Raw genomic sequence first — 26,814 nt, 5'->3', positions numbered from 1 at the left:
CGTGCCACACAGATATGTTGATTGATGCTGTGGACCAGCGCTGCTTGGGGAGCTGGTTTTGTTCCTTGAATGGTTGAAGATGGAATATGTTGGTTGAGGGGTGATGTGTCTTGGTATCTGCCTCCTCACACACAGTACTAGTTTCATGCATGGGAATGCATCGGCCGTGGGCTAAGAACTAACCCTCCCCTGAGTAGAGAGGAAAGATACTTGACTGAAATGTTTAGTTTTCCTGTAATTCTTTGTAATTCTTCACATGAAGCTGTGATATTAATGGCAATACAACAATCAAGATCCATATGAATTTTCTGAATCCAGAGAGATAATTTGCCACTTTGCATAGTTAAAATATAAACATTATGAACAGATCATACATTTTAATGTAGAATTTTTATGTGTCTGATTCTCCCCTTTTCCGTTTAATTTAGATCTGTATTCAGATTTTCAGTGGGGTATATCCTTCAGAAATTACAGTTGATACTGTTTTCCAATACTGATGCATTCCTTGTGCATTCAATGTTGAATTTTGACTATTAGTTTAACTAATTTCGATAAGCGTGGTCTGGTTATTTTGCAATGGCATATTTTCAGTAGCCAGCATGCATGCCCTAAAATCCCATATACCTTGACAAGATCAAGTCATATTTTCTTTATCTAAGGCAAAATAGAACAGACAAATATTATTTCTGAAATGTAGTGCTTTCCAGTGATCAGGGTTAATGAACATATCTAGGCATCTATTTCTGCAATTTCAGCCAGACATCCATAAATAAATGCAATGATGGTCTTTGAGATTAGCTTGGGGAAAATAACACAAGTGTATTTTAATTGCATGGTACCATACTTGTATTTAGACTTTTTATTTTGGAACGAAGGCATATTGTCTTTAATATCACAGCCGTTCTGCTTCTCGTCCATGCATTGGTTTAAGTGGCATGCCAATGGAGGTCAGGACATTCTTGCGTTACTGAGAGACGACTAAAAGGTTGTTTTGCATGGGAAAACGTTTACAAGTAAAATGTGTTTACATTAATCCTATGAGATGGTGGTTTATGGACGTATAACTATCTTCCTTGTATGATTTATATATGTCTGTGGGTCATTTCCTTAAAGAACACTAACGATCAAGAAGCACAGTCTATCCGCTTGCCTTTCGGTGGCAACAGACATTTTGAAGCATGTTAAAAAAAATCTGTATTTTAATAGTGCCCACAGGCCGAAGAGTTGCTACTGTGCCAGAGACATTAGCCTGAGGTCGCTAGAGTTGAGTGGGTGCAACGCAGTTTCAAGTCCTCTTTCCAATCTTGCAAATTTAGTTTTTTTCGTATAGACTAATACAATTGTTAAAGTTACATGACACTTTACAACAGAAACAGAAGAATCAGTTTCCGCCAACTTTTACCTCGTCCATCAATCATCAGGAAATCTGCTCGACTTTACGTTTTGGAACATTATTGCATACATGTCAATTTAAATGAACCTGTTTATGGAATGAAGTCAGTTTGGAAATATTCATAATTTAATCTAGCTGAAGTGGGGCTGTCCCACCCTGCTGCTTACACTCCAAAAACGCTGTTTTGGGGGGCAGGAGCTAAAGATTTAAAAATTGTCCACTTTGATTTTCGGTTGCTATTGACATTGATATTTTATTTGTATCAAGATCGTACACAAGTGTTTCAGAGCATGACGAGGCAAGGGAGGGGAGCAAGGGAGAACAAAAACAACGTTCTTACTAGACCCAGTGACATTGAGAACGTGCAAGTGCATGGGAGGGGGAAAGGGGAAAGTGCATGGGAGGAGGGGAGATGTGGAAAGTGCTGAGCAGAGGAATACAAACAACTAATAAAAAGCAACAAACAATGATAGTGCAGCCAGCAGGTGGCAAGTGCTAGGTTTAAGGCAACAGACAGGGTGTGTCTGATAAGTGCAGAACAAATTGGGAGGGGGGACTGTAGGGTTACAGATACAGACCCCAGAGCAAGGGATTGCCAGGAGGCAGTGTGGGTGGGTGGCAGGGTGAGCAGATACCTGGGCCTGCAAGTCAGAGGGTAACGTTCTAGGTCAGGTGTCTGTAACCCTCCAGCTGTTTTGGTCCACAACTCCTGTTATCCATCACCAGAAATTCAAGGGTGAGAGATTGTGCAAGTCCTAGTACAAAACCTCTGGAAAGCCTCAGGTTGTAGACCCTAGGTAAAGGTTAAAATGTGCACATGGGATGACCACTAAGGGCCTGGGAGGATAGCAGTTACTTAGAGCAGCTTCAGTGCCCTGCTTCCATCAATCCCTAAAAAACTCTAGAATGAAGCGTCCACTGGACTGAAAAGCAGGACAGTGAAACCTAGGTGCCCCTGATGAGTGAAATGCACCACCAGGGAACAAAGACTAGTGTTCATCTTCCCAACCCCACTGATATCCAGACAAACAGATGAAGAAAGAAGCATCCGGCGTACGGACTAAAGCTGCTTGGGGGATAACTGGCAGCAGTGAAGGAGGAACGTGGAGCCTAGAGAAGACTGGATGCATGGAGGTGGTTATAAAATGTATCACTGATGGGGAATGGGTGCCCAGCAACACACAGTGCAGAAGGTTGCCTTTGTGCTTGTTAGAAATAGGTGTGAGGAACCTGAGGGCATCCTCACATCTACTCCCGTTGGATCCTCTTCTCGGGTGGCCAGGGAAAGGCCATCGCTGTTGGATCCTGACCCTGGCGGTGGAGCTGCGAGGGAGGATCACCTGGGTGGAGGGACCTTGGGGAGTGGAGAGAGGATGTCTTCGGATGAGACATGGTATCCCCCTTTCCTTGTCAGAATAACCCCTACCTCCCCCTGCATTTATAGGTTCTTGTCAGTCATTTCCTCTTTTTCACTCATGCACACCACTCTGGTCCTGAGACTAGGAAGAGGGCTGCAAGGGAATACTATTGCAAGAGTCAGGCACTCCCAACAAATAGGTTTAACTATGGTCAGGCTATTGAAAGCAAGGACTCGCACATGAAACCAACTAGCCGTCGATGCATAAAAGGAGGATATGGCAGCAGAGAGGGGACCAACGAGAAGGAGAAAACCCTGCCTGGAGGACAGGATGCGGCTGACGGTATAGCAGGCTGGAGAGGGGCCGGCGGGAAGGACCACGGTAGCTGCAGAGGACTGGGAGCAAGCTACGACCATCAAATAATAATAATGCAGTCCCAGTGGAGTCTCGTCAAAATAAAAGGGCCTATAATAAAAATCCTATTGCCAATCCTTACCGCTAAGTTACATCTAGTGTGGAGTAATGTGAATGAAAAAGAAGTGTTTCCAAAATAAGTCCGCACCCAAAATGATAAATCTGGATGTTCAGGCCGTTGGTCACCCTTCCCCACGTTTTCAGCACGGGACCAGGCCATTCAATCGAGCATAGCACACTCTTGGGCTTCTTCGGCACAAGAACAGTTTCATTGCAAGCATCAGGGCCTTCTATGCCCATGTCTCTTAAGTTATCAAACGTCTCTTGTTTCAGAGGGCCTGATGTATCAAACAAACGAAATGTTCCTTTCCAAGTATTCACGTATGGCAATTCACTCTTCACCCTGGATCCCCCTCAGCTGGGCTCAGATCCCTTTTTGTTTCCACAATCCCTTCTTGGGTGACTCGCAGTTCCCCCACGGATCTCCCTCAGTCCTGCTCGGATCCCCTTTTCACAATTAGCCTCCCTCCGCCGGGCTCGGACCAATTACAGTTCGTATTAGTTATCAAAGACTTTCGAATGTGCACAGGGTTTGGCTTTACCCGTTTCAGGACCATTCAATGTCACAGTTCACAATTTTGCACTCAGTTGGATACCTAACGGAGACCTTCGAATGAGCACCTAGGGGGTGCCGGACCACTCTGTATATGGTATCCTGAGTTGCCTCCCAAAGTTCAAACAAAAAAGTTCAATTACTTCTTTAGTTCCAATTATCCTCGCGTTGCTCATCGCCAACGCCTAACACACGGTTCTCTTTATTCAATGTTGCCGCTTGCAACCGTGGTTCTAACACAGACTGGTCTGCTATCAGTCTATTCGATTCATGGGCTGTGCTGACTTTACTGACGCTGCTTTTGGTGTGGGAGCCAAGGACAGTACCACAGTGGCAATCGCTCCTCCCTGCCTTGGCTATCCATGCGGGAGATCCCTGGGTACCTTTTGACACACAATGCATCTTTCTTCAGCTTTAATGTCCTGTCTTATGTTTCTTATTCTTGAGGGCTCGTGAAAGTAGTGGTTTTCCTCTGAAAAGGCCAAGGGAAATTTCCTCCTTGCAACTTTTTCTGGTCTTGCTGTCTTTCTCCTCGTATTAATATGCCATCTCGGAACTGCTGTTTCCTCGTGTGTTTTGCCGTGCTCTTGAGTGTGTTTTCATGCTCCACCTTTTATCTGTGTGAGGAAGTGTGATGGAAGTCAGGTATGTGTAATTATCAGTAATTACCTAACTCTGCCTGACCCTTGTGTTGGTATACAGCTCGGGTGTTCTGTTTTCTCTCACAGAAAGTGTTTGTGTCGGGAGCAGGGGGGGTCAGGGGATTCCTACGTATCCTATCTGGTAGGATGGGGAAAAGGTGTTCTAAAACAGGGCATACCACGTCTCACCCTCCAGGGTACCGCTTCCACTCCCCGGGGACCCCTCATCCAGGTGATCCTCCCGCAATGCTCCACCCCTAGGAACTGGATCCAAAAGCGACGGGTGTGTCCTGTCCACCTGGATGACAGATCCCTGGGGACACCTGCTTGAGGCCATTTAGGAAGATGGGACAACTCACATAGGTCAACCTCTGGGGAAGGTGAAGGAGTTTGTTGCGTCGGACTCGCCATAAGGATCTCTGAAGCCAGCCCCTCCAAGGAAGGATGTGCTGATGTAGCAGATTCCTATAAAGTTGGTACTCCTGCCAGGGGAACGTTTGGATGGGGAACAGAAAATATTTTAAACGGAATAATTGCTTTTATAAATAAAGTGGGGTCCCCGTTTGGATCCCTATAAAATCCACTCTGATATCTGTGTCCCTTAGTTATATAAGAACTTGGGTGTAGTCGGTCTCCTTTTAACAGCAATTTTATTTGGCAGGTGAAGCGCCACTCCCTGCTCAGCTGGCCTGCGGGGTGGGTGTGTCCATGGGGGACTGTCCCTGACCTAGACCAGGAATGGATGCTGTGGGTAGTGTGAGAAACCTAGGGGTATTCTCCTATTTGGACCCTGAGAATCCTCTATTCGGATGGCCAGGGTACAGCCATCGCCTTTGGATGCAGGCCCTGGGGGTGGACCATTGCGGGAGGAACAACCGGTTAGGGGAGTCTGTGGTCATTCTCATTGGAATACCCTAGGCGAGACAGGGTATCCCGTGCTCACTCGTTATCCACAACTGCACAACCCCTCTGTCTTTTGGGGTAGTTGCAACACAACATCCCCCCCCCCCACCGCATCGGCCCCCCATATTTGAAAAATATTAAAGAGGCAACCTGGAGGGGTGATAATTACCAGTAAAAAACCCACTAAAACACAGAAGACAGACTACAACACTCTGACAGCAGGCTGTCCCCTTAATGAAGTCAGGCAGACCCAACTCTATTCACACACCTGCTGCCCAGTTATATAAAGGGAGGCTACTGAGTGAGAAAGGGCAGATGCAGTTGGGAGAGCAAGAGGGAGGCTGCAAGGCTGAGACCGGAAGAGGATCCCTCGTCAGATCCCAAACACCAAAAGCAAGCTGGGAAGATTGTCTGGAGCTGAGAAACCAGGGGACTGTGAGCGGTTTGGTGAATCAAGAGGAGGACCGCATGTGGCGACGCTGGCCCAGTGAGAAGGAAGGGCTGCATCGTGTCAAAGGATTCATGCCTCCTACGTGTTGGATTCAGGCAGCCAGGTCCTTTCCGTTGAGGTCTGGACAATTGGTTGGGGCGAGTGCAGACCGCAAGGATGTAGAGGGGCTGGTGGTGAGACCCTGACCTCATCCCCACACCGAAGGACGGAGCCTCTGGCCTCGCAACGCTGCCCAGTGAGTCTGATCAAAAGAGAGAGTGAAAGAAACTCAGGTTAGCAAGTTGGAAACGGAGCGCGTGAGGGAAGGCACCAAGTAAAGCTGGTAAGTGGCCTGAACCCAAAAAGGAAGGTGAAAGTGATACCTGAAGGGGCGCCAGCCTGGATTAAGGAGACCCAAGGTGAATGTGATACCTGAAAGATAAGAGCCAAAGTAACAGAGTGACCCTGTGTGAGTGAACACAATATTAGAAGTCTCTACCTAGATCCTTTTTCAGACAACTTCATACATTGGCAATGGAGTTCCTTTTGGGTGGGGGGAGAAACAGGATAGCGTTAAACATACTACAGATGGGCTATGAATGGGGGGTGGGATCAGGCTACCAGACCTTGAACAGTACTACCTGGCAGGCCAGCTCCAATTTGTTGTAAAATGGTTGGGAGACGACACGTCTATAGATACTGCTCTTTCAGCCGGCACTATGTCAGTATTACTTGAGGGAACTCCCATGGATGGATGGGGCCCTAGTCAAACCACTCCCTACCATAGTACAACTGGGCCTGATGCTGTGGAAGAGGGTGTGGAAGATGCAAAAGGTCTGTGACTCCTACTCGAGACAGATTCCCCTAGCGGGACTAGTCGATAGTTGGACAGTGCCCCTAACCATCTACCGCATGCAGAGGGAAGACAAGGGAGGGGCACAGACAGGAGACCTGTGGAAAGGACAGTGGGTGGATTTTTAGACTCTGATGGATGAGCAGGACGTACATAGCGGACAATTCCTATTGTACAATAGCATGATACAGAGGATCAAGAAGAGGTGGGGGGCGTTGCCGGGAGAGGAAGATGGGGACGGAACGCTAGACGCATGGTACGATGTGTTGGAGGGAGGACACATGATATCCAGACTCTATGAACAACTCCTGCGGGTAAATAATGAAAGGGAGCTACAAACAAGAGCTAGATGGGAAGAGGAGCTCCACAAGACCTTCACGGACAGGGAGTGGAATAGGATATTTCAGTATACCTAAAATGTCTCAAGAAATGCGAGATTCAAGGAAATGCAACTGTACCTTACGCACAGGGCGTACCTCACACCCAAGAGAATGTTGCACATGGGACAAAGACAAATCCGAAGCTGCCCAGGCTGTGCAGTAGAGCAAGTGGATATGATACATATGTTCTGGTCCTGTTCAGTGATTCTCCGTTTTTGGGAAGAAGTGAAAACAAGGGCGGAATCAGGTGGGATCCAAATGCAAGCGCGGTCGCTGGAATCCTACCTCTTGGGACTGTTCCCGAGGGGCGCCAAACAACGGACGCATTTAGCGAAATTGAAAGACCTAATGTGTATTCTAGTGAAATGCTGAATAGCGATGGCATGGAACACAAGCAATGGGCTATCAGCAGAAATGTGGTGGGTGGACCTGCAAAAATGGACGATAGCGGAAACGTCAGTGTGGACCAGAGACACAGATGGGGTAGGGGGAGAGCGGGACTAGACTACTTGCATGGAACTCTCTCATACTGGATCTATTTAATAACATGGATGGGCAAGATACAACAGGCCTGAGTGAGCCGGAGGAGGATTGAACTCCCTCCACCCCCAATAAAGACAATGTGAGCGACAGAACCCGATGGGGGTGGTGGACAGGCCGCAAAGTTATATGTAAGAGCCGGAGTTGTACAGAACTGAATGTGATGGTCTGACTAGGAGAGAGCCTAGCCAAGACGCTGAGGAGACAAAGCATTATAGTACGGATCCCAACACAACGTGCCAGTTGTAGTATGATGTTTGTTTATGTTGTTGTTATGGTTTGTTTGTTCAGTGTTGGAATTAATAAAGAGTTTAAACAAAAAAAATTAGAACTCTCTGTAAAAAATGAAAGCGAAGTCCCTGAAGTGAAGGGAAATGATGTGAACATTGAAAAGCAACCGAAACTAAAAGCCAAAACAGGGAAATCACTAAGTGGAGGAAAAGTGAATAGAATCCCCAAGAAGGCTTGTTTGAAACAAAACTAAATGTAAAGTAAAAGGAATTGATCTTAAGAAATACAAATACCAGAATCCACTTCTGACAGAATTCTGCCCTTTTCATCCAGAACACAACCTCTAAACTTTTCCAGAATGTACACAAACGTGCGCAAGGAGTATGGGCATCAGATGATAGTGTCATATTTTTAACATACAGACATTTGGAGTAATACCTTATTTTCCGCTACTACCCCCCAGAGCATACCACCGAGTCCTAACACCTCTTAAAATGTGCACAAAAAAATCACAAGAATAAATGATATTATATAATTTTGACAATTTTGTAGTATGAATTATCCATCTTTTTGAAATTATGCTCTGGCCCAGATGGGTGTGGTTTAGGTTCCAAAGCACATGGGGGGGATTTCTGTCTGTCCTCGCCTCCAGCTCGGGTGGCTGCCAGAAGCACTGCTCCTCCCAATTTCTTCCAAGAGGAAGCCATTTACGACCCCCCCTAATTTAACATTTGCCGGAGCCAAGGAAGGTTCATTGTTCTGTTTCCTTTGCTGTCCCAGGTTCCCCTCCTCTGATTCAATCAGAGAGGTGTGATCCCCTTTTGGTGGTGCAGCAGAAGGGAGGCCAGGCCTGGGAATGCAGTTGCTGGGCAAGTTTCGCTCCTGTCATGGGGTAGTTGTCAGGCAGAATTCAATCTCTTCAAGCCAGGCTTCAGCTAAATGTCACTTTTGTTCCCATTTTTCTTCATTCAAATCAAACTTACAATTTTGACACATGCAGCTAGAACGCTGATTCTAAGTTCAAAACTATGACATTTAAACAGTTGCAACCTATGTGACACTCAAAAGTAGGTCACTCATTTATTTTAAACATTTTGATTTTAGTGGCTTTAAATTCCATTTCACTTAAGCTGCTGACATCCACAGCTTAGCCAGTTTTGTTATAAACATTGTTTTAGGCTCTTCATCTTTCCAGATTTTGTATGCACACAAGACTACATTCTGCCAAATGTCTGCTGGTGTTCAGTGAGATTTCTGAATATCTTGCAATGTTTAAAATCGGCATTTTTAGCTTGCATTTCAGAGAAACAAATGTGATTTAAAAGCGCTTTTTTAGCTAACCGGCACTGCTGTTTTTCCTTTGGCACCACGTTTCACTCATGGTGCTTCTGGCCCATCACGCTCGCACTGGTGGGTGGCAGGTCAGGCGACCATTTTGGTGTGCGCAACACTGCGCGGTTTTCCTGGATTCTGGCGCAAATGTGGGCTTTTCGGCCATCTTGGAATGTCTAAGCCCTCAGCACCAAATGTTGCAGCATAATAATTTGACCGTGGGTCAAGACACCTGACAGCAAGTGCAAGTGCAGACATCAGGTGTCAAGTGCTGGTAAGGGGGACTGCAGGGATACAGAAACAGTCGCCAAGTGCGGGGGTTGCCAGGCAGGCAGTTCAGGTGTGTGAGACTGGCGTGGAGGACCTGGGTCCGAGATCAGAAGGTGTCCAGGTAACAAGTGCAGTTCAGGTTACAGCCAGCAGGTCAGCACGGGAGGGGAGGAGAAAAATCAGAAGCAAAGAGAAAGGTTTTGAGGTGCTCAGGAACCTTCAAGGGAAGGCAGGGAGGCTGTTCCAGAGGGAGGCCCCCGCTGAAGAAAGAGATCTACCACTAACTCGTTGCTTGGAGAAGTGACTGACCCTGAGGGAGTTGGAGGCGGATGAGCGAAGAGCTCGAGAGGGAAGATCTTTAGGAAGAAAGAGTTGAAGGTATTGAGGCCCCGTGCCCCAGAAGGCCTTGTGGACAATGCAGAGAGTTTTGAACTTCATCCTCGCAGCCACTGGGAGCCAGTGCAGAGCTTTCAGTCCTGGAGGGATACGATCCTTGGGATTGAGGCCAAGGACAAGTCTGGCAGTCCTGTTCTGGATAAGTTGCAGTGGGCGGAGAGTAGAAGTAGGCAGATTTACAAAGAGGCTGTTGCAATAGTCCAGCCTAGAGAGAACCAGCGCCCTGGAGACAGTGAGCTTCTGGGGGAAGGAGAGGAAAGGAAGACTACCTTTGAGGAAGTGCAGCTGGTAGTGTGACTTCTTAGAGACATCAGATGTGAGGAGAGAAGGAGAATGTGGAGTTGCAGATGACCCGAGGTTTTTAGCCTTGCAGGTGGGTGACAAAAAAGGGCCAAAAGAGGCCGGCCAGAGAGTGACAAGAAAGGAGGGAGCGAGTGTGCCGATGAGGAGAATCTCAGTCCTACTGGCATTAAGGCAGAGGTCATTGGCGGTGCACTACTCCTGGAGAGCAGACAGTACGAGATGAGAGAGGTAGAAGAGGTGGCCGAAGGTAGCCTGAAATGAGCGGTGATGTGGTGGGCAAGGAGTGCCAGTTATTTGTCTACACAGCACTTCCGTCTCTCACACAGCGTTTTGCCTTTTGTCTTGGCGGCCTTCTCTGCTCCGGCACACTAGCACATGATTTCCACGTTCGCAAGCCTCTGCATAGGAGCCAAAGCCTTCTCCTGCACTGCAACACTCGAAAGTGTGCTTGTCCTGTTTAAATGTACCGCACATAGGTGATTTGGAACACCAACTAGACTGCATGTTGTCCTTTGAACTCTTGTTAAATTAACTTGTGTTCCTGGATGAGGCGCAGTATCCCCCTTTCACTCATGAGGAAGACCCCCTTATGCCCAATACCCTGATGGACTGTTACTGTGAATCTGTCCCCCTCCCTTTAGGGAAAATAAAGAGACCTTTTCCCAATCCCTTTTTAGGCCAAACTTCCATCTATGAGATATGGAATAAAAACTCCAAGGAAAGCTTTTTCAGTTCCAATTCCCCTTCATATAGAACTGATCCTTTATATGGAATCCTTGAGGAAAAACTCTCCACATACTATGCATTAAGTAACATCAATGCACTCCAATTCCCACAACCATCAAAATCATCAATTGACATCAATGGACTCGAATTCCCACAACCACGTGGGTACAGTGTCGAGGAAGATGAAGGAGTTGATGCAAGGTAGCAAGAGCCTCAAGCTCAATGACCGTGATAGTTGTTTGATGAAAATACCTGTGCGCAGGACATTTAAATGTGGCAGCAACACAATGAGGGAGAGGTCAGGAGTTTCAGGAAGTGCAAGAAGCTTGAGTTCAGGAAAAGACATTTGGTCTTCCGCAGAGGCGTGAGATCGCTGTTGGTACGAGCCGCTCTGGCGAAGCAGAGCAACTTGCCAGCAGATAAGGAAAGGAACACTGCGTGAGCTGGATTTGCTGTGGAAGTACCAGGTGCCGCGAGAGGACTCCTGGGCATGTGGCAGCTCGAAGAGGCAGCGGTGTCCATACCAGTAACAGGAAGGCAGATGTGCAGAAGCGGGGCAGCGGTAGAAGCCAGTGAACATCTGAGAGCCGGAAGAAAGTGGCAGAGTAACGCGGCGTAAACGTGAGCCAGAGCGAAGGCGCTACACAGGGCTAGTGAGTCTGCCCAAGCAAGGTGGGGACCCTGGGATGTTTCAGTAACCGGGACAACGACAAATTGAAAGACAACGTGAAAGTTGTGATCTTGCAGAAACAATAAGAAGATTGTTTATGTAAAGAGGAACTGTATAAAAGAGAAGTCCTGGCAATGGTGTGCCAGGCAAATTGAAATACAAGAGAAGTAGTCCTGGCAAGAGTATATCAGGCAGTTGCAAGTACATAAGAGTTTTGGCAGGGGAGTATGCCAGGCAATTGCAAACCTATGAGAAATTTCAAGTAAGGACAGTGTTTGTTGAATAAAGAAGTTTGTGTTTAAAGAAAGAAAGATTTACCAAGTTAAAGAGCTTTTTACCTAACGGAATGTTTGTGGGCCAAGAAAGTCACTAAGATCTGTTTGACTAAGAGACACTGTCAAACCATTGAAGAATCCAGGGTAAGGCACTCACCCTTTGCAACCAACCTTTTTTCCATCTTGGAGACAAGCATTTACTTTGGAGTTATTCTATTTTTATTTTATGAACAGGCTGATAGATTTTCCTTTCACCTTGGGTTTTCATTTCTCCTTGGGGTTTCCTTCCGAAGTCTTAATTCTCTTGTTTCAACTTCTTGTTCTTTGGGCTTTTACTATCGAAGACTTTCGAAACTGCAAGGATTTGACTCAGACCTTTGCATGACCACCCCGACATCCCATTAGAACGATTTTCTCATTTTGAAAAGGTTTGTGATGCTCTGATCAGGTTTTCTTACTTTGGTTGCTTGGCCCTTTCACAATCTTTATCAACTGTTTACTTTCAATCTTCCACAAAACTTCAGCTTCCTAGGTTGCGCATACTCTTCCTGTATTTGCTTTTCCTAACGGTGGTTCTCAATTGCTTCCCTTATCTTGCGTTCCCTTTTGAACAGAGTCTTTAGAAGGGCTGATGATTCCTCACAAACCCCTCTATTAATCTGTATCCTCTCTCATCTCGGCATAATAGTTCTGTTTCGTTAAGCATTCTGCAGTTCTATTGCAACCTTTTGTTAATGCTGGTCCCCCGCTTACTTCTAACACGGGCCGGCCGTCGGATCACTCACCGGTCGTGTACTTGCAGGAGTGGTGGTGGTGGAGGGGGGCGGACGGGAGGCTTTCTTCAGTGACGCCTTCATGCTTGCTTCCAAGGTCGTCGCCCGCAGACTTGTTTTTCCTCCACGACCTTGTTTTGTGTTCCGGAGGGGAACCGGCTGTCCTGGAGCACCTGCAAGGCATGCTTCATGGTTATGCACGTTCAAGTCGCTCACAGCTGTCTGTAAACACGGGACTCCTGACAGGGTTTCTGCCGCTCAAGCCTTTCTCGTGTAGTCCGTTGTCCTTCACGCTTGACATCACCTCGCTCCTCGTGTACTTGTGCCTGCCACCTTTTATCACTCTGCCGAGTGTTAACAAGTCTCTGGTGTGTGTGATTGAGATTACATGCCTGTCTCTGCCTGACCTCATTAGTGTGACATGGCTTTGATACAACATAGGAGGTAATGCTCATCCTGTTAGTCTTCCTCTTCCTCGTCTCAATGGTTTTGGGAAGGTGAAGTGGGGAAGAATTCTGGGAGATATAGTTTCCCATAAAATAGGTAGGCACAGTGATTTCTGGGGTAGTTGGAAAAGGGGGATACCATGTCTCGCCAATGGGTGTCTCCAAGGATCCCCCTCACCAATAACCCATCCTTAGCCTCTGCCTTATACCCACCCACCCATCCCTGCCCCAGCTCATTCTTCACTCACACCCAGCACTCTGTCCCTCATCCACCCAGACTCAAGCGCCGCTACTCAAGGCATGGCTCCACCTATAGCTCCACCTATGCATCAAATGACCAGTCAACCACGCCAAACGCCATCCATGCACACCAGCTTAGACACCAATGTCGACGCATCTCCTGTGAAGTCCACCTTCACTAATCTCTCATCAACCATAGTTGTAAGTCATCCTCAATCCACCCAGCCCATCCAAGCCCACCTTTATAGCATGCATGCTGACACGAAGTCCCCCACACCCCATTCCCCTAGCCATACGGTCTCCACCACCGAACATCACCCTAACCAGGCCACTTCAAGGCCCACCTGCCACTAACACCAGCCATCCCACTATCCCTCTCCAATATGCCCTTATCGACGCACGCTCTTTGCCAGCTCACACTACAGAGATCCGGGACCTACTCACCAACCACAACCTAGACCTCTTAGCCATTAGTCTTTTTTACAGAAACTTGGCTTCACAAGGCTGGTGGCCCGCCATCTCCCTAGCCCTCCCACAAGGTTACACCATTTACCGGCATGACTGCCCGCACATGAAAGGGGGTGTAGCTCTTATAGCCAAAGTATCCCTGTCCCTCAGACAAACAAACTCCTCGCTGGAAGGTAACGCTAACTCCATCGCCCTCAAACGCCCATTGTCGCTCAATTGCACCATCTCAATTCACATCATCTACTGACATCCCCCCCGGCCCATCTTCTGACTTCCAGGACAACCTACTCCACCTCCTGGGTGACAACCTAAAAACTACAACCAAAACCATCCTACTTGGCGACTTAAGCCTAGGTCTTAATGATCCACAAGACAAACATGCCAACTCTCTCGCCAAAGCCCTAAACAACATGAGATTCCTACAACTAGTCACAAGCCCGACTCATTCAAAAGAACGCATCCTCGACTGGATTGCAGACCACAATTCCTCTGCCTTAGTCAGCGGCAACACCCTGTGCCCTTTGGACGGACCACCATGTTATCCACTTCTCCATCCCTATACTCATGAAATTCAAAAATCTCACCATGCCTCTGCCACCGGCCCTTGCTAGTAGCTCCTGCAAATTAACTAAAGAAAACCCCCTACCCTACCTAGAGTCTCCTGCCATCATACCTCCATTTTCTAACAACCCTATAGCAGTAGCCAAAATCTCTGCTACTCTCAAGAACGCAGTTGACACCATAGCTCCACTAGCACAAAAAAAAGCCAAAGCTCTTAGACATGCCAACTCTTGGTTAACATCTGAACTTCTTGAACTAGGCACCCTTAAGCGCACCGCGCTCATCAACTGACGAGTGAACCCCCAAATCTTAACTAAACAAGAATTCCGAAAGATAGCTTCCTATACAAAAAATCCATTATCCTAGCCAAATCCACCTCCCTCAACACCAAAATCACTAATGAAAAATCAGAATGTAAAGAGATGTTCACCATATTCAGGGAACTAGTGACTCCGGCTCCCAGAACTCAAGACATCGCGAAAGGTGAATCCTGGTGCTCAAACATTCAAACAGCCATGCTCAACAAAATAAACCTCCTACAGGGCAAAATCCGAACCAGCCAGAACACCTTGACCACTCCAGACGTCCCCATCACTACAACCCCTAACATCCACACCCAAGACAAGCCACTCTTCGCCTTCAGAGACGTCTCAGACATCGAAGTCCTGACCCTCCTCAAACACATCAAACCTTCCAATTGTGAAAGTGATATCTGCCCAGCCAATATCGTCAAAGATTGCGCAACCATCTTAGCCTCATTCCTCACTGTATTCATAAATGCCTCTTTCGCCTCAGGAATTGTCCCTCATGCCTTAAAGAGGCTTGTGTATGCCCACTCCTGGAAAAACCATCTCTAGAACCTTCTTCCCCTAACAACTACTGACCCATTACTACAGTCCTATTTTTGATATAATTTCTCAACAAAGCAGCCTACACTCATGTCCAACACTTACTAGAAACCAACTGCATCCTAGGGAAGCGTCAATCGGGTTTCCGTCATGGGCACGGAACCAAATCAACATTATTGGACCTAAAAAATCAATTGGGTGAAATCATGGATGAAGGGAAACCAGCACTAATCCTTGATCTATCCGCAGCGTTTGACATAGTGGACCATAAAACCCTATGCATACACCTCACCACCTCAGCTCAGTTCACTCACAAAGCCACTGCATGGATCACTTCCTTCCTTGAAGGAAGAGCCATGAGAGAATTCTCCAAGCAGGCCAGCGCAGCACCTACCACCATCGACTGCTGAGTCCCACAGGGCTCCTGTATTTCGCCCACCCTCTACAATATATTCACTAAGCCCCTCTTTGACATACTGGATGCGATCGGCATAGCGTATGATAAGTATGCAGATTGACACTCCAGTCCTCCTCCCTCTCTTGGGCATCTATGAAAGGGATGCCAATACACTTCACACTGCCTACACCACCACCCAAGCTTGAATGGCTGCCAACAGGCTTTGCCTAAATGGGGATAAAACAGAAATCCTCTTAGTCGGCCCGAAGGAAACACTCAACAGATTCAACAATCTATTCAGCTCTTTCTCCATAGACAACACACAGATTCCGGTCTCACCTTCCGTGAAGATGCTGCGGGTCTATTTGGATGCCACACTCTCCATGTCACACCAAGTAAGCGCTATTGCCTCCTCAGCCTCATATACTACGTAGCTGATCAATGCGGTCAAACCCTACTCATCTACTCAGAAATGTCTTGCATTAGCCAGAGCCACTATAGTCTACTGCAATGTTCTCTTTGCGGGCACCTCAGCAAAAAATGTAAACAGATTGCAAATAATTCAAAACCACGCTCTCCGTGCAGCTCTTAACATACCCAAGAGGGAACACATCTCCAATGCTACGGGTTCCGCACACTGGCTACCCATCAAAGAACGCATCCTCTTTGAGAGCCTTGCAATCACCCACAAGTGCCTCGCCCACACAGCCCCCTCCTATCTTCTGACGAAACTAGTTGGAGCCGGCTCCTCCAAGCCTACGAGATCACACTACTACAACCAACTGAACATCCCTACTGTCAAGCGTGCCAAAGCTTTCATAGCCTCCAGGCAATCGAATGCCCTCTCACCTACCCTAAGTAATGAGACCTTGCACCTTGCCTTCCGCAAAGTCCTTAAAACAAGGCTCTTCAACTAGTCCTCAAACCTCCTCCAGGTTCTTCTCCTGGTACCTCTTTGTTCATGAATGTAAAGGATGTAGCCGGTTCACCTGTAACCCTCTGAACCTTCGTGGCTCCCTATCTTCTGTAACCAGTATACTATGTACCGCTATCTGTCTTGTACTAGGTTCTCCTGTAACCCACGAACCACAGACAGGCTTTCATTCATGTGTAACTAAGCAAGCCTCCTTGTGACAGCGCCACCGTGCCCAAGGGCTGCTTTGTGCACTTTAAAAATGTAAAAAATAAATAAAATAAAAGTTAGAATCTTCCAGTGAATGGTAGCACTGGGAAAGAAGTTGACAACAATTTCCCAAATTATAATGGAGGCACAAATATAATAGTTCAAATCTAGTAGGTTTTAGCCCTCCTTTTTGTCACAAGTCCTTAACTATATACCAACTCTGTGTGCTCCCTTGCAAAAGAAAGAGTGTGTATTGGATAATCAAGACGGACAGGGTAGATGAGGCTGCTGCCGGTCACATGCCCAGGCCCTGCCACTCTGCTGCCCCCTGCAGACACATAAGGGCTTCAGCACTGCTCCAGGCAGACAGTGTTGAATAGGCTGCTGTTCCATGACCATGCCCATCTATTGCACTGCCCCAACCACCGCCAGTTTCCTGCATTTCCCATTGGCTACACTAAGGATCTAGGGAGAACGCATTGAAGAGGTTGCTGGTCATGTGACCAGGAACTGCCATTCTGCTGTCTCGCCCACCACCTATTTAACCAGTCTACCCTGGGAGTCCTCATTGCTGGTATCCTCACACATGATGGACAGGGACAAGTACCTTGCCTATTTGTGTCAGTTGGGGACAAGTGCCAGTTATTCTGCCTTTCACACACCAGGCAGACTTCATCATGCTACCACAGCTCATTCCCATTATCTTCATGTTTTGCACAGCCAAGTACCCAAGGAAGCCACAGACAGCTACTTTGATTAACCTAGTCCACCTCCCCCATGCACCCCTACAACATGCTCCTACCTCCCCCATGCACCCCTACAACATGCTCCTACTACTCTCAGTAGCCTTTGTATGCTGATTAACACTGGTTGTGTGGTAGTACACACAAAATACCTCGTTGACCCCTTATCCGACAACAATCTCCACATCCTTTTCATCATTGTAACCTGGTTCAGACCCACCTCCTACCACATCTTTGTCTTCTATTTCATGGTTACTGTACCCAACATACTGACTGTACAAGGAAATCCAGAGGATGGGTAGCAGTCCACCATATGATTGATAGGCCCTGTACAATGATCCAGACACCCACAACCTGCTCTTTTGACTCCCTCTTGTGCTGGTTCACCATAACATACAGTGATCTACATCCTCCACAGGTTGCCTCAGCGGAGTGTTGACTAATCTTACCACACTCTCCACATGTTAAATGCCCAGTGATTGAGTGCCACTCTTGCACAAACTTCCCACTAGACACCCTATATTAGCCCAACACAGACACATGATCTCCAAGGCTAAAACTACTTACTTCACTTCCACCATCAAGGCATCCTCTGACAGTAGCAAAGCATTATTCAAAGTAGTTGAGCACTATACCAAGCCCACCCCCATTCCTGTGGTGTCGAATTCACAAGTTAAATATGGCTGAATCCATACCTTCTTCATAAACAAAAATAACAAAATCTGAACTCTCACCGATACCAAAGGTTAAAGGCCTGCACAGAAGGCACTTCTCCCTTGGACCAACTTTACTCCACTTCCCCCAAATATCTCTCAAATACTCTCCTCCCTCAAACCCAGAGATTACATGGACGATGACCTCCATTATCAAACAATTTACCTTCCCAGTGCTCAGTTTTCTCCTAGACCGGTCTCCTGCAATGCCCCTTAAAGAAGCCCACACTCAACCTGGAGGACCTAGCTAACTACAGACCATTCGCCAACTCCAGTTCATTGAGAAACCCATAGAAGTTGTTGTGACCCCATTATTAGTGAAAATTGAAAATCACTGCTTCCCCTGTGACTATAGTCGGGCTTCCTCCCCAAATGCAGTACCGAGACTGCCACCATCCATGTGGTGAACGACGCATTGCAGTTAATCGACAAGATTGACTCTTGCCTCATAGTCCTTATAGAGCTCTAGGCTGCATTCAACACAGTTGGCATCAGACACTCCTTGCTGGCAGAATGGGTTTCTGCATTACCGTTCTAAAATGGTTTGTTCTTACATATACAGCAGACACCAAGCCATATATATATTACTCTGTTCGGATACAAACAGCTTCCGGTCACATGTGGGGTACACCAAGCTCCCCTCCTCTCCCTAATCCTCTTTAACCTCTATATGGAACCTCTGCAATGTTTCCTATTTGATCCCAACATCAATATGCCACCAACACCCAGCTATATTTCCATACAACCTAGCTCAGTGAGTGCTGTAAGGAAGGCATGGTATCAACAGTAAGACAGACACAAGTGACCACAGTCAAGGGTGTTTATTGAACTTTAAGTGTTTGAAAAACGCCCATCTAATCCCAAATCTACAAATGGGAGCAAGCTACGACCATCAAATAATAACGCAGTCCTAGTGGTGTCTTGTCAAAATAAAAGGGCCTATACTAATAAACCTATTGCCAATCCTTACCTCTAAATACAAATATTGTGGGAAACGGTGTTATAAAAAAGAAAAATGTTCACAAAATGATGTCAGGATGTTCAGGCTGTTGTCCTCCCTTTCGCACGCTTTCAGCACGGTACTAGGCTGTACACTCGAGCTTAGCACAGTCTCTGGCTTCTGTGGCATGAGGATACAGTTCAATCATTAGCATCAGAGCCTTCCGTGCCCAAGTCTCTGTTTTTCAAAAGCTCTTCTTTCAGAGGGCCTGATGCGACAAACAAACAATACGTTCTTTTCCTCTTAGGATTTCACAAGTTCTTAATTTCTCAGGTGTTTCACTATTCACCTTGGACCCCCCCCAGCCGGGCCCAGATCCTCTTAACACAGTGCTCATAGGATTTTCATGCATCCACTTTCTCGGGTGATTCACGGTTCACCCCGGATCCCCTCGAGCCCGGGCTCAGATCCTTTTAACAAAATGTTCAATTAGCCTCCCTCTGCCGTGCTCGGACACATTGTTTTCTGTTTTGTTAACAACTTTCTTTACTTCATTAACATTGAAGACTTTTGATTGTGCCTGGGATTTTTCTTGAGCCGTTGCAGGACCACTTCGATTTATTATGCTTTGTCACTCTTTCGCTTGGATACCTTAGAGAGACTTTCGAATGAGCATGCACGCAGTGCCGGTTCACTGTCCAAGGTATCATATCTTGGCTTCAAAGTTCAATCACTCATCTGTTGTTCAATTTTACTTGCGTTGATTATTGCATACACCTCGCTTCAGCGTTCACTATAGAATGTTGCTGCTTGCAACCTTGGCTTCAACACAGACCGGTCACGTCACGGGCTGTGCTGACTTCACTGGTGCTGCTTTGTTGTAGGAGCCAAGGACATCACCACAGCAGCAAGCAATTCTCCCTGGCTTGACTATGGACGCAGGAGAGCCCCGGGTACCTCCGACACACAATGCAGGATTCTTCAGTCTTGTTTCCTGGTCTTATGTTTTCAATTCTCTAAGTTTCATGGAAGTAACGGTTCTTCGTCAAAGGTCAAGGGTACTTCCCTCCTTGCGATCCCCTTCTGTTTTACCGTCTTTCACCCTGTATTAAACTGCCATCTTTGAACTGCTGTTTCCTTGTGTGCTTTGCCTCGCTCAGTGTGCTCTCCTGCTCTGCCTTTTATCTGCATGGGGAAATTTAATGGAAGTCAGGTGTGTGTAATGGTTAGTAACTGCCTGTGCCCTCCCTGACCATTGTATTGGGACATACCAGGTATACGGCTCGGGTGTTAGTCTGTTTTCTCTCATAGTGAGCTGTCCGTGAGAAAGTGCTAATGTTGGAAAAAGAGCGGCAGGGTTGAGTTCCTAAGTATCCTACCTGGTAGGATGGGGTAAAAGTGTTACAAGGAAGGGGATACCGCGTATTGTCATCCGGTGTCCCACTCCCAGAAGACCCCTCACCCAGGTGATCCTTGTGCACCGGTCCACCCCCAGGAGCTGGATCTAAAAGCGATGGCCGTGTCCTGGCCACCTGGGTGACAGATCCCCGGGGACTAGTGGGTGAGACACCTTCAGGTTTCTCACAGTGCCTAGCACCTATCCAAACCTGGATGCCAAATGCCTACTTTAAGCTTAACCCCACCATTCATCACCATCGGTCCCCCTGACAAACCGCTGCATGTCCTAAAGTGGCTTCATGATAAGCAACTGGAAGGATTCACCCTGCAGCTGTCACTCTGCCAAATCCCTAGGCTTCATTGTTGACAGCAGCCTCTCCTTCCAAACCATTGCCAATAAACCCCAAACTGCCTGGCTATAGGTTGCCATACTGTGCAAAATCAAAACCCTTATCCCCTGTACGACCTCTTCGCAGTAGCTTAGGCTCTTGTGATTTCCCACATCGATGGTGGAAACGTCCTAACTGGGCTCCCAACCTTGTATCAAGGTTGTGCACCACTTTGCAGCCTACCTTCTTACAGGGGCTCACAATTCGTCCACATCTTTTTTTTTTTCTCTGCATGAGGGTCACTCATTTCCTCCTCCAGCCTATTCAAAACTGCTTGCATACTCTGTAAAGCAGTATTTAGCAGCACACCAACATACCAGGTGGCTAAACTCGACTCTTCCTGGATACTCCCAGAGCAAATTCATCAAAGGATTGGCACCAAATCTAGCTCGCAAAAAGACCAGCAGACAGTCCTTTTCCTGCACGTCCAACGCTCTGGTACTTGATTCTGTGGCAGGCTCGGAACGATCAATCTCCAGTTCCACAAAACATTAGCAATGTGGCTCTTCTATCAATGCCTTCTGCACAACTAAATCCAAGTGTTTCCACCCTTCCACCAACAGTACTGCCCTACTGTCCTAAAACGCTATGCCCAATTCCTGCTTCCGTACATTGTAAACCGCTTGAGCTAGGTTAGCGATATAAAAATAAAATGAATAAAAATTGGATTAAGATCGTCATATAGGAGCAATAAATATTGAAAGAGCAAGGATAGCTACACCTATGTGGAATGGATAGTCACCATCCAAAAAATTGGGACATTAGATTGGATGGTAGTAAGGATAGTCTAAAAGGTTTAAGGGGATTATGCAATTAGTATTGCTGCAGAACAGAATTCCTAGCTACTCCACAGTATCAGTCCTTCCATCATGGCAATGAAGGCTATGTTCCTGGCATAAGCTAGTTCAAAGCTGTTGAAGGCAGATTGGTCTTAGTCTTAGCAAACAGTATTTGGTGAGCTGTAGAGAAGCAGGGAATGGATGTCTACAGCTAACTGCAGAGGTCCAGCAAACTGAATTGCTGAGAGACAATTTACATTTAGATTTGGCATCTTGTATACCTGTGCACTGGGGCATGCTGCTTGTGTTTGACTTAAGTCAATTACTTCATGTGAAATTGTTTGCAACTGTAGATCCTCTAAGCCAGCCTAACGGTCTGCAGTTTATACTTGTCTCAGCTGAAGCCATAGGGCAACGTCTATTGTTTTAGCCTCTTTGCTGTTCCCATCGCTTACATTGCCTATACTTCTATACCTCTGAATTAGAGCCCTTGCTGAACCCTGCCACTGATTTTATAATGTAGATTGCCTCTAGGAACGTTGTGGAAGCGTGATAAATGTAGGCCGCACTAGAACATGTTTCGAATGGTGGCACCTGAATATGGTACACAGAACGGTAACTGGTTCGGACCCTGTTATTGAAATGAGATGGCTATCGTTTCCATGGCAAGTGATCTTCTATAGCCAACTATATCTTATATAGCTAAAATATATTTGAAGTCGACCAGTTTGGCCGCTCTCTGGACTTCTTGATTGATCTCAAGTTGCTGCTGTGGTACCTGTAGAGCTTGATGTGGTATGGCAGTGGAACCTAACAGTAGGTGTTCTTGTCCTTCAAAATCAGACCCAAAAATGGTGATGTTACTGTGCATGCATGGTGGAGGATCTGTGCCTGTTGGGGGCCCATATGGTTCTTTACTCTCTACCTTATGTTTAACATGTCTGTTAAGACTGCTGGGTGACATCACCTGGGAGGCATGGTCTGCTGTGCCATCAGCATGCTGATGACACCGATTTATCTCTCTCTTGCACTCTAGGGGCTGAAATCTTATTCCTGACCGACTGCCTGGTGGAGGTGGCCCGAAGGATGGAACGGAATTGGGTTGAAGTTGAACCTGAACCCAGACAAGATGGAAGTAAGGAATGTGGGGATAGTGTGCTGAATACGTTGGTTCCGGGGTTGGCTGGGGTTCCACTTAACAAATGGGGTTCACCACTTCCTGCGTCTAAGATTTGTGACTTGTGACAGTCTGTAGTGAAGCTAGACTATTAATATATATTTAAAGTAAGATGGTTGTGACCTCTTATGTTGTCTTCTAATCATGAATTATTTGTCCAGACATAACCGTCATTGTGCTTGGACTACGAGTGTAACCTATCTGTAGATATTTTGTTTGCTTTGCTGTGGACACTATAGCTAGTACACGATTTGACTGAAAGACTTCTGTTTCAAGTATTCTAGTGCCACAGTGTGTGTTCAGATTTTCTACCAGCGAGATTTCAAATTCACTGTTTGTTTTTCTATTAATTTGTTCTGCTATTTTCTCTGGCATGGGTGACTTTTATTTTTGGGTCTCTGTCACTTACTTAGTCTCTCGCCACCTCAATTCTGTACATATAGACAGCACACAATGTCAAATATCACAAGCCGTTTGCTAGCGGAAAGTGCAGCGCACGTTTTGCACCCAGCTAGTATTGTGCCTTTGATATTCTCCACAAAAAAGAAGAGGTATTCTAGTTCTGACAAGTGATGGATAGATATGAGGGAAATGTGTTTGCAGAGTTGGCTAGTAGTATGAATAAGTAGGAAGGAAGTTGTGGGGTGGTTAAAAGGCTTGTTGGGATTTTTCTCTCCTCAATCCACATATCTTACCATTGGGTCATTTGGTGTTTGTGTACGCAGGCTGACTAAATGTTTAGACCTCTCATAACAAATGCACTAATAGCAGCAATAGTAGACCTGGCTAAGGGCTGGAAGGACTATCTCTTACTAACCAAGTACCAATGTCTCCATACAGTATTTGTTCCCCTTGGATGAATGTGTCTGTATTGGAATAGAAAGCTTTTGACAAGATTTGGATCCCTTTCCTAACTTACTTTGACGTGCAAGTAGAAGAAACGGTCCACTACAATAGTTAGTGGTTGGAGTTGCCCTTTTGAACAAAAGGTTTTTTGGTTAAGGTATTGGTATGTCACTTTGCTAGCTGAGACTCCTATGGTTCTCCACGTAATCCCATGCCAGGTACTCCTGTGCTAAACTGCAGCCTATTTTTATTGAGTCTCCAAACCAGGATTTGTGTTTTCCTCCGTGGTCTCCACAGTCTGTAACTCACTCCCTTTTTGCCAGGTTGTCATTGGTAATATAACGGCTAATGTTTGGAAGCACTTGTTCTTATGTATTGTGAGAAACCTGAAGTTGTGTCTCCCGCTAGTCCCCAATGATCTGTCATCCAGGTGGCCAGGACATAGCCATAGCTTTTGGATCCTGGTCCTGGAGGTGGACTAGTGTGGGAGGATCGCCTGGATGGGGGGTCTTGATGGAGTGGAAGTGGGACACTAGAGGGTGAAACGCAGCATTCCCTTCCTTTTAACACCTTAACCCCATCCTACCATGTAGGATACCTAGGAACGCAACCCCCAACCCCTTTCTTGACACAAACACTTTTCACGGACAGTTCACTGTGAGCGACAACTGACTAACGCCAGAGCCGTATACCTGACATGTCCCAACACCATGGTCAGGCAATTGCAGATCATTACACACCTGACTTCATCACACTTTCCCACACGGATAAATGGTGGAGCACAAAAGGACACTCTGAGCGAGGCAAAATGCACAAGGAAACAGCAGTTTCAAGATTGCAGTTTCACACAAGGAGAGAGAGACAGCGAGACCGGAGAGGGTTGCAAGGAGGGAAGCACCCTTGACCTATAAAGACTGTTAGTTTCAAGAACCTTGGAAAGTAAGAAACTTGAAGACCAGGAACTAAGGCTGATCAAACATGCACAGTGTGTTGGAGGTACCTATGCCTCTCCTGCGTCGATAACCAAGGCGGGGAGGAGCGACTGCTGCCGTGGTACTGTCCTCGGCTCCTACAACAAAGCAGTGTCCGAACGAAAGCACAGCCGGTGAGTTGGAGAGACTGATACCAAACCAACTTGTGTTTGGAACCAAGGTTGCAAGCGGCAACATTGTATAAAGTGAATGCTGTGTAAATGGTTTGGGATAAGCGGTGCAAATGCAATTGACAGCCAAAAGAAATCGTTGAACTTTGTAACTGAAGTTTGGGAAACCAAGAAAAGATACCATACAAAGAGTGGTCCGGCACCACGTCGGTGCTCACCCGAAAGTCTGTTAAGTATCCGAGTGATGCTGTGTGGGAAAGAGATCGGTGTGGTCCTGCAACGGGTCAAGCTGAACCCTGTGCATATTCGTAAGTCTTCATTGGTTTAAAGTAAATCTGAATTGGTCCGAGCCCAGACCAGACGAGCAAGACTAATTGAACCTTGTATGAAAAGGATCTGAGCCCGGCAGAGCGAGATCCAACGTTGAACTTTTTTTTTTTGCTTATGAAAAAGATCTGAGCCCGGACAGCAGGCCCTCTGGGTCAAGAGACTTGCGAGGAGTAAAGAGACTTGCACACAGAAGGTCCTGAACTGGGAAAATTGAACTGTATCCTTGTGCCGCAAAAGCCAGTGTGTGTGCTTTGCTAGAGTAACCCACCTTGTCCCGTGCTGAAAACGGGGGGAATGGAGGCCAATGGCCCAAGTACCCTGACATATTATTGTGTGAACACTTCTTTCTTTTTCATGAACATTACCTCACAATATTTTATAACTTGGTGGTAAGGATTGGCAATAGGTTTTTTTAGTATAGGCCCTTTTAATTTGACTCGACTAGGACTCCATTATTATTATTTGATGGTCGTAGCTAGCTCTCATCTGTAGATTTAGATGGGCGTTTATCACCTTGTAAAAGTTCAATAAACACCCTTGAACTGGGTTCACTTGTCTGTCTTACTATTGTCACCATGCATTCCTTACAATATATTTTGTTTATAAGCACTGTTTTTCCTATTTTAACAAAAATGTTATAAATTGTCTAAAATAACGCTATGGTGGTTTTACGAATCTTTGGATGTCGTCCCTTTTCCTCTAAGGGGAGCCCCTCCCCATGAGGCAAGGTAGGTGAGGCTGCTATCTGATAGTTCTCCAAGGCCTGGTATTCAGCGGGAGGATCTCATGGAGAGGGATCCCCCCTATGGGACTAGGGACAACTCTTCAGGGAGAACGCTGTATGGCCAAAATACATGCCAAACTCATTCTCATTCCCTGGGCACAGTACACTAAACCCCCACGTTTCCATGTACTTGTGTAGAGTAGATAGACCAACACTTGAAAGAACCACTGAGATGAGGAAGAGTCCAGAAAACCCAATAAGGAGTGATCATACTTGTACTGGGCCGAAGAAGTGCGGAGGCATGAAGAGCACCCTGTGGAACCACAGCAAGCATTCCAGTCTATATGGAGGTTGTGCAAGTAAAGAAACTGAGGAGGGACTCGTAACAGAGTCAAGCCCTCCAAGGAGTAACCGCGAGAGCCAGCACAGCCCAGGAAAGAAGGAGGCAGACTGGATGCAGAGGCAGGAGCAAGAAGGTCAGAAGCCGGTCCAGAGCAGAAGGACTGCTTGGCAAGCCTAGAAAGGTACGTTACCGGCATCCCTGAGAACTGGGAAGTGCAGGAAGGAAGAGCCACCCTACCCGAAAGAGAAAATCGCGGTGCAGCTGCCGCAGACCAAAGGACGACCACAAGGGTTTGGGAAGCCCAGCAGCTGACTGCAGGAATCAAGGGATTCCCAGGACCACTGCAGATCACGAGTAAAGTTACACAGGTTGCCTAGAAGGTGCTGGAGCCCCGGGGAGAGCAAAGCCGAAAATATAGCGTCTGGGACCCTGACAGAAGGAAAGGAAGTGTTACACTTTTTGAGCCGCAAGATGGTACTTGGCAGGAGAGTGAACCAAGTCTATTAGCAAAACCAAGCAAGGAGGGCGAGTCTTGGGCACCCATTAGAGAAAGTATTTTTGTGGAGAAATATTAAGGAGGTTTGAGACCCCGAGCGAGAAGGTAAGAATCTTTTGGGATACTACTAAAAGGGCCTGGGACTCCCAAGAGAGGAAAGATGAAGTGGGGAAAAAGCCTATACCTGGCAAGATAGTGAACCAGGTATCGGGAAAGCCCGGTTAAGGGAAAGGGTGCATCCTACAAGGTG

At 46.7% G+C, this 26,814-nt stretch overlaps 1 protein-coding gene across 3 annotated transcripts in view; it reads left to right on the top strand.

The window, feature by feature from the left end:
* ERI3 (ERI1 exoribonuclease family member 3) overlaps window positions 1-26,814 on the top strand; it is a 2,288,738-nt gene that overhangs the window by 16,442 nt on the left and 2,245,482 nt on the right. For 2 of the 3 annotated variants that reach the window (XM_069642319.1, XM_069642320.1), the window contains exon 2: window positions 22,583-22,681. The exons of the other annotated variant lie outside the window; for it this stretch is intronic. In XM_069642319.1, the coding sequence (XP_069498420.1) occupies window positions 22,633-22,681 (49 nt within the window). In that variant the 5' untranslated portion in view covers window positions 22,583-22,632. The remainder of the gene's footprint in view (window positions 1-22,582; window positions 22,682-26,814) is intronic. 3 annotated transcript variants of the gene reach the window in all.

Source organism: Ambystoma mexicanum, chromosome 1q, assembly GCF_040938575.1.
Source record: "Ambystoma mexicanum isolate Mex_15411 chromosome 1q, UKY_AmexF1_1, whole genome shotgun sequence".
In the NCBI taxonomy this organism is placed as follows: domain Eukaryota; kingdom Metazoa; phylum Chordata; class Amphibia; order Caudata; family Ambystomatidae; genus Ambystoma; species Ambystoma mexicanum.
This window is presented reverse-complemented; position numbering and strand designations above follow the sequence as displayed.